This window comes from Octopus sinensis, linkage group LG6, assembly GCF_006345805.1.
Source record: "Octopus sinensis linkage group LG6, ASM634580v1, whole genome shotgun sequence".
Lineage (NCBI taxonomy): Eukaryota > Metazoa > Mollusca > Cephalopoda > Octopoda > Octopodidae > Octopus > Octopus sinensis.
In genome coordinates, this window is record NC_043002.1 from 114151522 (window position 1) to 114165542 (window position 14021).

The 14021-nt window shown below is 37.4% G+C and overlaps 1 protein-coding gene across 1 annotated transcript; it reads left to right on the forward strand.

Annotated features, from left to right (window-relative positions):
• Nucleotides 1–353: 353 nt before the first annotated feature.
• On the forward strand, nt 354–13525 carry LOC115213146 (pantetheinase-like). The gene is made up of 2 exons (XM_029782080.2): nt 354–810; nt 11671–13525. Exons 1-2 carry the CDS (start codon nt 610–612, stop codon nt 13036–13038), a joined length of 1569 nt encoding a protein of 522 aa, XP_029637940.1. The 5' UTR covers nt 354–609; the 3' UTR covers nt 13039–13525.
• Nucleotides 13526–14021: the final 496 nt, after the last annotated feature.

The following is a 14021-nucleotide window of genomic DNA, read 5'->3' on the forward strand; positions in this document are numbered from 1 at the left end:
ATGCGCAAGTCACCTCGTAGGATCTCGAGTATCGAGTACCTACGTCTGGCACGCGCGCGCGAATTCGCGTGTGAGAAACCGGGACCACGACAATAGACAAGTACCTAAATATTGCCCCACAGCAGAACCAAAGTGATACTTGCCTTCATAAAAATGTCACTCGAGGCGGACTGCCCTCTCCGCTCCCACCTCCAGCTACGCTACTGGACGAAATAATTGCTAAACAACAATTGTTACTGCTATCATTAATACCAAAAACATCCCACTTAATAATTTGCTATGCCCAATGAGGATGGAGTCTTTAAAGTGTATCTCTTTACAAGCTTTAATCCGCCTCCTCCTCAACTACTAATGTTTTGAGAGAAAAAATAAAACGAAGGATTGCCTAGCATTTGAATTGTCCTTTGTTGTTTTGTTTCTTTTGAGTACTATCAAATGTTTAAAAATAACCAATAAAGTCAGGAAAGCTCCTAACTTAGTTCACAATATTTGACAATCCTTAACAAAAGTTGTGTTTCATAAAGTATTGGTTAAGTGACAAACCGCTCATTGTGAAGTTGAGCTTTCACTAAAAGAACTTGTGATTCCGAAACTTGCACAAAATTGAAAATGAATTTTATGTATATTATTATATTTTTCGTGCAACCTCCCATGTTTCTGTCAGCGGAGAAAACTTTTAAGGCCGCAGTTTTTGAACCGACGATATCAAGCAGAACACCCATGGGAAACGTATCACGCGATGATGCTATTAGTCAAATGAAAGATGTCCTGAAAGGATACGCCGATGTTGCTACAAAAGCTAGTAAAGAGGTTCGTAAATGTCTTACAGAAAATATTTTACAACTGTTGTCCTTTGATATGAATCAAACATTAATACATTTTGATAATTAGCTTCATTTTTTAGTGCGTGCGTGTATGCGAGTTCACGCGCGCTTATATATATATATGGATATTGATGTAGAAAGATGGATCGAAGCTGATATTGTTTAACAACAAATAACAATTAACGTCATGTGTGTGTGTGTGTGTGTGTGTATGTATGTATGTATGTATGTATGATGTGCGCATGTATGTATGTATGTATGCATGTGTGTATGTATGTGTGTGTGTGTATGTGTGTGTGTGTATGTATGTGTGTGTGTGTATGTATGTATGTATGTGTGTGTGTGTGTGCGTGAGTGCGTGCGTATGTGCGTGTGTACTACTGTCGCCCAACATGCTAGAAAAAGCAGTTACGTTCCCCAATCATATATAAATTTCATTTTCAAAAATCCATGTAAAAGAAGATCTGAAGATGTGATGGCCATGGATGGAATGACTTTGATTATTGGTCTGCTTGATAACTAGTGACAGATTCGGCTAAAAAACCCCAAATATCTATCGCTCTCCAAGATAAATCACCAGTCAGAAAGATCAGTAAATCTGCTGCTGTTGTTGTTATGGTTGTTATTATTATTATTATTATTATTTGTTGTCAGGTGATCACAAGTCGGACAATACAGTCAATGGAAGTTCTATGGTAGTAATATGGATCTTTTCTGTTAGGCTGTCACGCACAAAATGACAGTTTTCAAATCCTGTTTTCTGGGGTTTTCCCTCATTGACCCTTGTTAGAGTTCCTCCTGCATCGTCCATATCACCTACTTTGTATACTAAGTACTTTGTATACTAAGTACTTTGTATACTAAGTACTTTGTATACTAAGTACTTTGTATACTAAGTACTTTGTATACTAAATATAACTATATCGCATTTCACAATCTTCTCCATTTTTTTCTTCCCATCCTTTATGTAAATTCCCACACAAATTGTTGTCTGTTTTTGTGATGTCTCCCTCATCTCTGCCCCTGTGGCCAATAAGAGAATTTCTCCTCCCCATGCATACCGGCCTCCCCTCTCCACACCACCAATGTTATCCAAGGGAAAGGCAAAGGGGCCGATACAGCTTGGCACCTGTGACATCGCAACTCATTTCTACAGCTGAGTGAACTGGAGCAACGTGAAATAAAGTGCATTGCTCAAGAACACAACACGTAGCCCGGGATTCGAACTCACAACCTCACGATCGTAAGCTCGATGCTCTAACCACTGAGCCATGCACCTTTACTTTTTCAGCACTACATTTATATATTTTTACTGCTGTTTTTCAGCAGGTGCTGCTTGAGTAATACCAAACAGCATTGGAAGGCCGTCTGCACTGATCTCAGGCCTCTACCACCTTCATTTCTTCTTAGGTAGAGCCTGTCAACGTCACTGTTTCTGTGGAAGTTCCCAGTTGCTGTCAGGATTTTGCGGGTTTTGATATCTGTGGTGTGGATTTCCTCTACAGACCAATCAAGTATCCCAAATGCTAGAATCAGCACTGGTACTGCAAATGCATTGTGGAATATTGTTTTGCTGTAAGAGGAGAGTTCCGAATGCCATATTTTCCTAAGTCTGGTGTAATATTCTCGGGTCACTCTATCTTTATTCACAGTGCCTTCATATGATACATTTTCGTCTATGCCTAGGTACTTGTAACATTCCTGGGGCGGAATGGGGGAGGTAGAGAGACCGTTGATGCACAGGTTTTGGGTTTTGGGACTGACTTTCCTCGTTCTATAACCAAATAGGAACATTTCTTTGGGCCAAATTCCATGTATATATGGTATGAATGTATGTACGTGCATGCATGTATGTGTGTGTGTGTGTGTATAGCTCCTCCCTCTTTTGTTGTGTGCGAATATATTTTGTACAAAGACATATTGTTTACTTTTATCTTTAACACACGTTGTTGAGTAACAGATCTACAGATATGTTCTATAATACACAGTGTAATGAGAAATATACTATATTTGAGAAAGGTGTTGTAGGCGTGGGTGGATTGCACTTAATCAACGTTCTGCTACATCAGATTTGTTAATGACGGGCTAATTTCTACAAATGAAGAAATTGGCAAGACTTCCTTTTGCACCATCCCCAAAACATCCCTTTTTATTTATTTTTTTCTACACAGACCCCTGTTTTCTGCTACAGAGAATACGAATCTGCAAAAAGACTGGCAAAAATCAGCATTTTGAAATTCCCCACCCCTAATTTCTTCATTTTTAACTTATTTCAGAAATTTTTTTTTTCAAAGTATGCTGAAAAATACAGAGATTAAGATTATGAAAAAAATTTCCAAAACTTTTTGGAGTTAGGGTTAGAGTTTTAGGGTTAGGGTTAGGGTTTTAGGGTTACGGATAGGGTTAGAGAAAAAAGGTGAAAAATGAGGAAAGGTGGAGGAATTTCAAAACTCTTTACTCTTCTGAGTGGATTTAGTAGACAGGAACCAAAAGAAGCTCATTGTGTGTGTGTGTGTTTGACTCCACCCGTTCACTTGACAACCGGTGTAGGTCTGTTTATATACTGATAGAATAATAGCAAGCTTAAAAAATAAAAACAGTAAGGCCTGGGATTGATTCATTTGATCAAAAATTGAAGGCGGTGCCCTGGCATAACTGAAACAAGTAAAAAAAAAAAGGTAAAAGATCTCTGTGTTGTGTTCTTGAGCAAAACATGTCATTTCCCATGCTCCTGTCCATTCAGCTGTAAATAGTGACAGACGGGTGTTTCATTCAGGGAAAATGCTAAGGGTGGCATCATTGAAAACCTATAACAACGTGAAGAAGCACATTGTGACCACATCTGATAGTCTCTGGTTGATACAGTAGTAGGGATACACACATGCATGTGTATGTACACAGTCATTATCTGTGGCCATGCTGGAGTACTGCCTTTAGTTGAGCAAATCGACCCCAAGACTTATTCTATCGGTGTCTTTTGCCGAACTGCTGAGTTATGGGGGACGTAAACACACCAGCATCGGTTGTCAAGCGATGTTGGGTGTTGGGGGGACAAACACAGACACACAAACACTCACAAGGTTTTGGTCAACCCGAGGCTATAGTAGAAGACATTTGCCCAAGGTGCCACCCAGTGGGACTGAACCTGGAACCATGTGGTTCGTAAGCAAACTACTTACCACACAGCCACTCCTACCCCTATATATATATATGTGTGTGTATGATAGAGTCCCCTGGAGCCACTTCCACTACTGAGTCCCTAGGAGCCACTCCTACCCCTATATATATATGTGTGTGTGTATGATAGAGTCCCCTGATCCCTTATTTGGTGGTCAATGCGAAAGCTAGGGATAGATGAGTGGTTGGTGAGGCCTGTACAAGCCATGTACAGGGATGTTGTCAGTAAGGTGAAGGTTAGCAACAAGTATAGCAAGGAATTCAGGGTGCAAGTAGGGGTTCATGAAGGATCAGTCCTCAGCCCCCTCTTATTCATCATAGTTCTCCAGGCAATAACAGAGAAATTTAAGACAGGCTGCCCCTGGGAACTCCTCTATGCTGATGACCTTGTTCTATAGCCAAATCAGTTCCAGAACTAGAGAAGCAATTTCAGGTATGGAAGCAAGGTCTAGAATCAAAGGGCCTTAGAGTTAATCTAGCAAAAAACAAAGTCTTAGTAAGTAGGTGAGCAGATAAGTCACAAATCTCTTAGGTTGATGACCCTGCTCGACTTATAGAAAAGGTGTAGGTAGTAACACCATAAGATGTACCCAATGGACACATAAGAAGTGCAGCAATATCAGAGGAAAGTTAACAGGGAAAATAGTTTTTGTGTGTAGAATGTACACAAGTACAATTAACACTAAAAATGTACAGAAAATAGACTCCAGGCTCCATCAAATTCCAGCAGGAAAAAATAATACTTGACAGCTTCCATTACCTAGGTGACCAAGTCAGTAGTGGAAGTGGATGGTCTAAGAGCATTGCTGCTAGAATAAGAATAGGCTGGGCAAAGTTCAGTGAGATCCTCCTTGACTGTTAGCGTTTCAGAGTATATATATTTCTCGCTATGGCGTTTATGTAGCTGGAGTCAGGATTTATGTATAATGATAACACTTATAAGTAAGCTATAAGTGACGTATTTATCAATATATATTCCTACTTCAAAAGTAAAATATATTTATCTATTTCCAAATAAAAGTAGTGTTACACAAACAGTAACAAAACGCCGCTATAAAAAGTGGTGACCTCCTGATGTGATCTCATAGATAAACCACCACATCATAAAAGTATAGACACTTGTGAAAAATGTATAAAATTTTCAATAGAAAATAGATGACAGTTTCATTACACAAAATTTGATTAACAGAAATATTTGATATTAAAAGTTGAAGGAAAAAGCACATGAAGAAAGAGAAAATAATTACTACATTACTTTATTTATGTACATTTAACATTTATAGTACAGTTGGAAAGTAAAGTCATTTTGTTGTAGAGAATTACAACTTAAAAGTCACACTAGCTAATCTTTCTTACTAACTACTAGAGTTCACAACAATTCAGATAAGTCTTGTTGGATTTTTATCATAGACATGGGATAAAAAATAGCCAATATCTCAAGGAGAGAGTCTCGTGGAGTTTAGCAACATTCTACGAACACTGATTAATTTTCCCAAAATCAGTTTTTTTATAACTGCTCATACCTGAATTCTAAGAACCATATTTTGTGAAAGAATTCTCTTTGACGAAAGTTTAGAATTCAAACATGGACAATAATTTTAACCAATGGGATTACCAACAATTATGCTCGTTTGGGCAAACGACCATTAAGTCATATTGCCACATTTTATGACTTGCTACAAAGTAAAATATTAGAAAGTAAAAAAGGTATACATACATACACATACACACATACATGTGCACACACACACACATATGTATATTGCCTTCCCAGAAGGTAACCAGGCCCCATTTTCCTGCATGACAAGCGGGGGGGGGGGCACTCCCCACTATACACACATATGCATATATAGATATATAAGTGTGTATACATACATATAACAACCTGGGAAGAACACAACAGATCAAGATATGAACTTAACAAGACAACTTGGTTAGACTGACATGTTACCAAAGCTTCTCTGAACTTTATTGAATTTCCTGAGAGACTCAGTTATATCTCTCTTTCTCTCTTTTACTTGTTTCAGTCATTTGACTGCGGCCATGCTGGAGCACCGCCTTTAGTCGAGCAAATCGACCCCGGGACTTATTCTTTGTAAGCCCAGTACTTATTCTATCGGTCTCTTTTTGCCGAACCGCTAAGTGATGGTGACATAAACACACCAGCATCGGTTGTCAAGCAATGCTAGGGGAACAAACACAGACACACAAACACACACTTATATATATATATACATATATACGACAGGCTTCTTTCAGTTTCCGTCTACCAAATCCACTCACAAGGCATTGGTCGGCCTGGGGCTATAACAGAAGACACTTGCCCAAGATGCCACGGAACCATGTGGTTGGTTAGCAAGCTACTTACTACACAGCCACTCCTGCGCCTATCTGTTTCTTTTTATATCACTTGTTGGCTAAACTGTTGCTCCACAAGTCATTGTTTGGCACTGATCATACAAATCCATCATCAAAAGCATGAGGATCCTCTTATTTGTCTACAACTACATTGGCTAATGTCTCCTTTCATTTGTAAGTCAGTAAATAGTGATTTGCTTGAAATCTGACTGCCGTTTCTAGCATGTTGTATGACTATGCAGAAGCTCTTTTGTTCAATAAGGTACTTAGATTCACAGTCAACAACAAAAAACATTTTCTCAGTACAGAGAAAAAAAAAATCCTTAATTTTAATATCTGGCTTCAGCATTAGTTAGAAAGAGGTCTGTATTTCGACTTGAACCTTGTATATAACTGGTATGAATTGCTGCAATCCTGGAGGACTGACAAATACCTTCAGCCAGATGTGGCAGTGAAATTGCAAAGCATTTAACTTACTGTTAAATTTATCCATTCACACTATTAATTCCTGCTGGAATTGACTTGGCTGCAGTTGCTAAAATAAGTTCCAGCGATGTTCTGGCATTGATTTTATTGACTATACTTTATCCTTGAGCCAAGTTAAAAGGAACAATTTTCTTTTGTGAGTGCATATATTACAATGTGTAACATGATTTTTGTCCTTGGGTAACAACTGTCATTTCCTATTTCCTTACTCCTAGAAAGTATGAAAAATGGCTAATACTAGCACTATGACCTGGCAATGCCGGGTCATAGTGATTGTGCATGCATACACAGCTGCATGCGTGCACACATACACGCGAGTACTGTCCAAATCTCTGACCAATCACATACAGCTAGCTGGTATTCAATTGGCGTATCAAGTTTCGGGCATTTTGGTTGGGTTTTGGATAGAAAATTCACAAAAAAGTCACTTCTATTGATTTTTTTAATGGCTTTGCGGGATGACTGGGGAAATGCAAAGATGTGCACGACCACCCTTGGAGGGTTTTGAATGACCATAGAAAGTGCAAGCTCTCTAACTGAAAAATTGTGGATTTGTATAAAGGACACACACACAGACATTTTGTCGTTTGTATATAGAGAGATTTCCTTCAAACTTTGCTTTTCTTACATTTATTCAAACCCCAAAGAATCCCTTTCAACACATAGCTATGGTGCTCCCCCACTACTCCTGCTCATGATCAGAGATGCATATATTGGTAGCCACTAAGAGACATGTTCAGGTGGTTAAGGTCAAGCAACTGACAAGCAAATCTGTGGTTTTCAGCAGAATATTTGCTATAATGATATTTCTGCTTCAGCAGCTCAGTGCTGAATCTGTCTGAAATGTAATGGAAAACATTGATGTCCAGGTTACAAAAGCTAAGATTTGAAGGGAGTAGTAATCATTTCCTTTGATTTCTAGATAGACGCAAATTGGAAATAATACTTACTCTTTTACTTGTTTCAGTCATTTGACTGTGGCCATGCTGGAGCACCGCCCTTAGTCGAGAAAATTGACCCCAGAACTTATTCCTTGTAAGCCTAGTACTTATTCTATCAGTCTCTTTTGCTGAACCGCTAAGTTACGGGGATGTAAACACACCAGCATCAGTTGTCAAGTGATGTTGGGGGGGACAAACACAGACACACAAACACTCACACATATATATACATATATATGACGGGCTTCTTTCAGTTTCTGTCTACCAAATCCATTCACAAGGCTATAGTAGAAGACACTTGCCCAAGGTGCCATGCAGTGGGACTGAGCCCGGAACCATGTGGTTGGTAAGCAAGCTACTTACCACACAGCCACTCATGCTCCTAGACTTACTGACTAAAAGCAAAAAAAAATTGAAATTTTGTTTCACAGTGTTATCTTTCTTGTACCAAACCACAGTTGATTTAAGCTTTTGTAAGTGTAAAATCTAAAAGGATTAAGCATTAAAAAAAATTGCTTGTTTTAATATTTGTGTCACTAATCTCTCTATGATGATATAGCAAATAAATTGAGAGGTTATTCACTTTATTTAGTAGACAAAATATAGGTCTACTGAATGCTTGAGTAGCTTTCTTGAAAGGCTTCATTCACAGTGATGGATTTTGCTAAGCATAGGCATTAAGTTTGCAAAAATTATACATTCTCTTCAATGGTCTCAATGCTAGTGATTTAAATCAAACATCAATTTATATAAAAGTTGCTTTTGAAATATTCATATTATCTGTCTGTATATATATGTGTGTGAGTGTGTGTAATATATTATATTATGTGTTAACATGGTCCTCCTAACGACAAAGTAAACTTCATTTAATCAAGATATCTTTGGCATGAAGCGTAACTTGTGGTATACACTTTGCTTGGATATTTGCCACTTCCAAGGTTCTACTTGCTACGAAACATATGTAGCCTGGATTTTATCTACTCCATTCCTTAACTCTTGTATTTTTATTTACACACCTTGGCAACCCTGGCTGACAACCATGAAATATAAAATAATTTTCAGCTTAGCATACTTCAATATGGGAAAAATTCACAACCTTCCACCCCAATAAACCACTAATGAAGCTCACTTTCGACCGATACCTTGATACTTAGTTTACATAGATTATATATATATATATATATGTATATATACATATATATACACACACACACATATATATATATGTATATATATATATATATATATATATATATATATATACATATATATATATATGTATATATATATATAAAAATTATATATATATATATATATATATATACACACACACATATATATATAAAAATTAAATATATATATATGTATATAAATTAAATATATATATATATGTATATATATACTTTGATACTTTGATACTTTGATAGGTTTCGGCCATTATTGGCCCAGGCCATGTCTAACTTAATAGCACCACCTGGTGAAGTCTTTCAAGTCAGAATTTGGGCACTATGGCCCACTCAAGTAGAGAGTTATTGTTTACAGAGACATATCCGGGTGTAGGGGGTTTATCCGGGATTTCTTGAAGGAATCTGTCCAAAGACTTCTTGAACCCTATAGGGTCAGTTTCTGTTTTAATGTGTTTTGGTGTAATGTTAAAGAGAGCGGGGCCAATTGAGGTGAAATAATTGTGCCGTATTGTTGTTATGAGATGAGAGTGCGATTTTTGTTTTGGGCGGATGACACGGGGCCCAAGCCTTGGATGTACCTTGAAGGTGATGCCAACATCATTTGGGCAATGCTGATGGAATATTTTCCACATCATGCAGATGATGTAGCGCTCACGACGACGTTGGAGAGAATAGAGTTTTAGCTTTTCTAGTCGACCCCAATATATATACATATATATAAATTAAATATATATATATGTATATATATAAATTAAATATATATATATGTATATATATATATATACATATATATAAATTAAATATATATATATACATATATATATATATGTATACATATATATGTATCGCGGGCATGGCTGTGTGGTTAGGGAGCTTGCTTCCTAGTTACATGGTTTTGGGTTCAGTCCCACTGCGTGGCACTTTGTGTAGGTGTCTTCCGCAATAGCCCCGAGCCGACCGAAGCTTTGTGATTGAATTCGGTAGGTGGAAGTTACTGCCGTGTGTGTACATGTGCGTGTAGGTGCTCAGTGCCTCTCCGAAAGAGAGAGAAGGTATATACATATATATATATATCTCTCTGTCTCTCTCTCTTCTCCCGTCTGTCTTGATAGACAATGGGTCGCGCCAAGGGTGGGGCCTACTTTGATGATGAGCAGCGTCTGCTGTGACTGAACAGTCCAATTCTAGAGTGGCAGTCCCTGGTACAGTTGCTGCACACGAACATCGATGGGTACGTGTGGGGTGTTGCTGCAGTTGTCCTCCTCCTGTCCCGCCTGTCCGACCACAGCTGTGCTCTCCTTTCCTCACTGTCCGACGCCAGGCGGAGCGGTCAGCAGCTGTTACCTCCCATGTGTCCACACAGATGTTGGCAGTCCTCAGGTCGCGCTTGCACACATCCCTGTATCGTAGCTGTGGACGTCCCTTGGGTTGGGATCCCGTGGTGAGTTCGCTGTACAGGATGTCTTTAGGCATGCGGCAGACGTGTCCGAGCCAGCGCAGTCGTCTCCGCACGAGGAGGGCATGCATGCTTGGCATATTAGTCTGTTCTAGGATGACTCCGTTTGGTACTCGGTTCTTCCGGGAGATGCCAAGGATCCGTATATATATACATATATATATACATATATATACACACATACATATATATATATATATACACATACATATATATATATGTATATATATATATATATATATATATATATATATATATATATATAAATATATATACATACATATATATCAAGGTGTTGGGCTTCATGGAGGCAATGACAATGAACTGAGATGTCTGGTGATACGAGGTTCTTGAGAAGCTCCCTCTTACTTCAGAGAGACTCTGTTCTGGAAGTGCTGTATGTTCCACCCACATTTAACAATAAAACTTTTCCCTCTAAATCAAACTTCATCTTCTCTTCCTCATTTTCATGCACTATGCTCATCTCTTGCTCCCAAATCCTATCCCCACAGTATCATAGCTATCCTGTTGTGTCCCCATCCTCTATATACCCAGGTTTCACCAGTCACTGCATTTACCCCTGTTGTGTGCATTCATATGAATTCACCCTTAGTAATACTCTACCATCTCATTTATATTCTGATCCCTGTACCTTTAGGGTCTGCCCTGGCACATCACCACCATCTCTCTCTTGCCAACTTCCTTTCATTCTTGATCATTCCTTTGCTTTCTCTCTCTGACTGGATAACTATGTATCTCCCGTACAGCAAGACACCTATTTCTGGCCCTCTGTCACATTGTAACCTCTCATCACCTGGCACAAGGCCACCTCCACCAATACCCCACCTCTCAACGGATCTTTGTCTTGTGAGTTACTTGGTGACCCAGCCAGTGTTGATGCCATGTAAAAAGCATCCAGTCCACACTATAAAGTGGTTGGCATTTGGAAGGGTATTTACTTGTAAAACCCATGCCAAAACAGACCTTGCCAGTAGTGGTACCATGTAAAAAGCACTCAATCCACTCTGTAAGGTGGTTGGCATTAGGAAGGGCATCCAGCTGTAAAAACCATGACAAAACAGACAGTGAAACCTGGTGCAGTCTTCTGGTTATCCAACTCATGCCAGCATAGAAAATGAACATTAAATGATGATGATAAAGTGTGTGTGTGTGTGTGTGTGTGTGTACGTATACATACAGTGTGTTTGCTATTAACAAATATATTATATTTATATTTTCAGGGTGTGAATATTTTGGTATTTCCTGAAAACGGCCTTATTGCACATCTGAGAAATTATTCTCGTACTGATATTGAGAACTTTCTTGACATTATACCACAGCCTAATAAAGTGAAACCATGGATTCCATGTGATAAACCTGATCTCTATCCAAGAACAGAAATTCAGGAAACTATTAGCTGCATTGCCAAAGAGAACAACATTTATCTTGTAGTCAATGTCGGAGACATGCAACTCTGCAATCACATGGAAGATTCAAGCTGCCCTTCGGATGGACATTACCAACACAACACTAATGTTGTTTATTCATCAGAGGGTGCTCTTGTTTCTAAATATCACAAGAAACATCTTTCTGATGAGCCTTATTACAATGCTCCCAAGGCTGCAGAATATGCAGTATTTGATACCCCATTTGGTCGTTTTGCAAGCATCGTATCTTACGATATACTCTTCAATGACACACTAAATAATTTAATAGAAAAACATCAAGTTTCAAATATTCTTTTTCCAAATCTATGGTTACATGTTCCTCCTTTCTTTTTATCATCTTTATTCCACAATTCAATTGCCAAAGCTTTCAAGATAAACCTTATTTCTGCAAATGTCAAAATAGCTATGTTCCCAGATATTGTATCGGGTGGAAGTGGTATTTATACACCTGATGAAAGTCTTTATAGATATAAACCCTTTAATTCTATTCCTTCAGACGGATATATTCAGTTACAGATTAAAAATATTGAAGAGTCAGAAAGAAAATTCCTTTGGCCTCTAAAACGTAAAGTTCCCACATCAGACAACTCTGTCGTTAAAACAGCTCTTATGACAAACGTTTTCCCTGTATCTGCAGTGATACTTCAGAACGATTCAGGCATTGTTAGTGTGTGTAATTATAAGGTATGTTGTTCTCTTGAGTACGAATTCATGTCTAATAGAACTTTAAAATTTAAAATCAACTACATTTTAGCAATAAGTAATAAGAAAGATGTAGATCTGACTAATCCAGAAGGCAAAGAAATGCAATCATGTCTTTTATGTCCAATCTATGATGAAAAAATATCATGTTTGATGACTTTGCCAGCTGATATTCCCAAGGGAGATGTTAGCTTTCGCAAATTAAAGATGACAGCTCATAATTTTAATACTCCTTATTTATTTCCCCACATTGCGACTTTTAATTCAAAATCTTACGATATTAATACATCTTGGAAACATGACAGAGGAGAAATAGAAAATACAAAACCAATTGAAAAAGTTTTTACTGCTATAATATTTGGAAGATTATATCCTATTGCCTCATCAGCTCCATTTACAGTATTTCCAATCACTTCAGTAATCTTGTTAAATTTAATATCAAAGGAACTACTTGTTTAGCCCATTAGCATCTAAACTGGACATATCAGGCCCAAATATTTTGTGCTCAAACTGACCAGATCAGGCCTGTCACAACTACCCTGCAGTCATTCTAAAATTAAACAATCACATCCTTTAAATCTCAGAGCTATGAGATAATGCATGATTAATTCAGAGCAATGTGAATAAATAAGCATTATATTTGACAGAATAATCTGAATGCTAAAGGGTTAAGATATTTTTCCTTCTCACAATATATTTCTTTTTAATTCTTTGTCACAACTGCACCTCTGTGGAACGTCCTTGGTATCTGCTTTATCCATGTCCTAACCTTCAAGAATGCAAGTATTAATCATATTATCTCCACTTCCTCATATTTTGTGAAGTATTGAAAATGTTATGGAAACTACCTCCAAATTCTCAGATTAAGCCATATTACAATAATTTGTTAAAAATAAGAAATGTCATTAGTTTTGTTCATTAATTAATAAAATCTAAAATCCCTTAATCATGCTTCTGGTTGATTTTCTCGATATTCAATGTTAAAACAATTTTCACATAATTTTTGAATAATTCATTTATGGTAATAATTTTGTGCAGTTAACACATGTATATATTTTAATTCAATTATTATTTGTTTGGTTTGTAAATATCAGGCTAGTTCCAGTTTCATAAGATTAAGTAGACGAAACTTGAATTTCCTCCTGGAGAGGACAATATTAAAGATTCTCATGTGATCTACCATCTATTTCCATCATATGTTAAAATTTTCATCTCAGGAACAATATACTGGCCGATTTGAACTCTTAATCTATGAGAATGTGGTCTAACACCTTATCTACTCAACATTTATTAGCTATTTCAAATATGAGTGGAAATTGTAAAGAAATAAAAAATAGATTGGAATTCATAAATGTATTTATTTACATTAGCATAAGGCCATACATTTGTTTGAGGAGTTCTTGCAAATAATTTCATTTTAGTCCATTGCTAAGTATTTAATT

Coding starts and splice junctions, on each gene's coding strand:
- LOC115213146 (XM_029782080.2), top strand. CDS start 610: ATGAATTTTATGTATATTATTATATTTTTCGTGCAACCTCCCATGTTT. Junction 811..11,670: donor CTACAAAAGCTAGTAAAGAG/GTTCGTAAATGT, acceptor TTATATTTTCAG/GGTGTGAATATTTTGGTATT.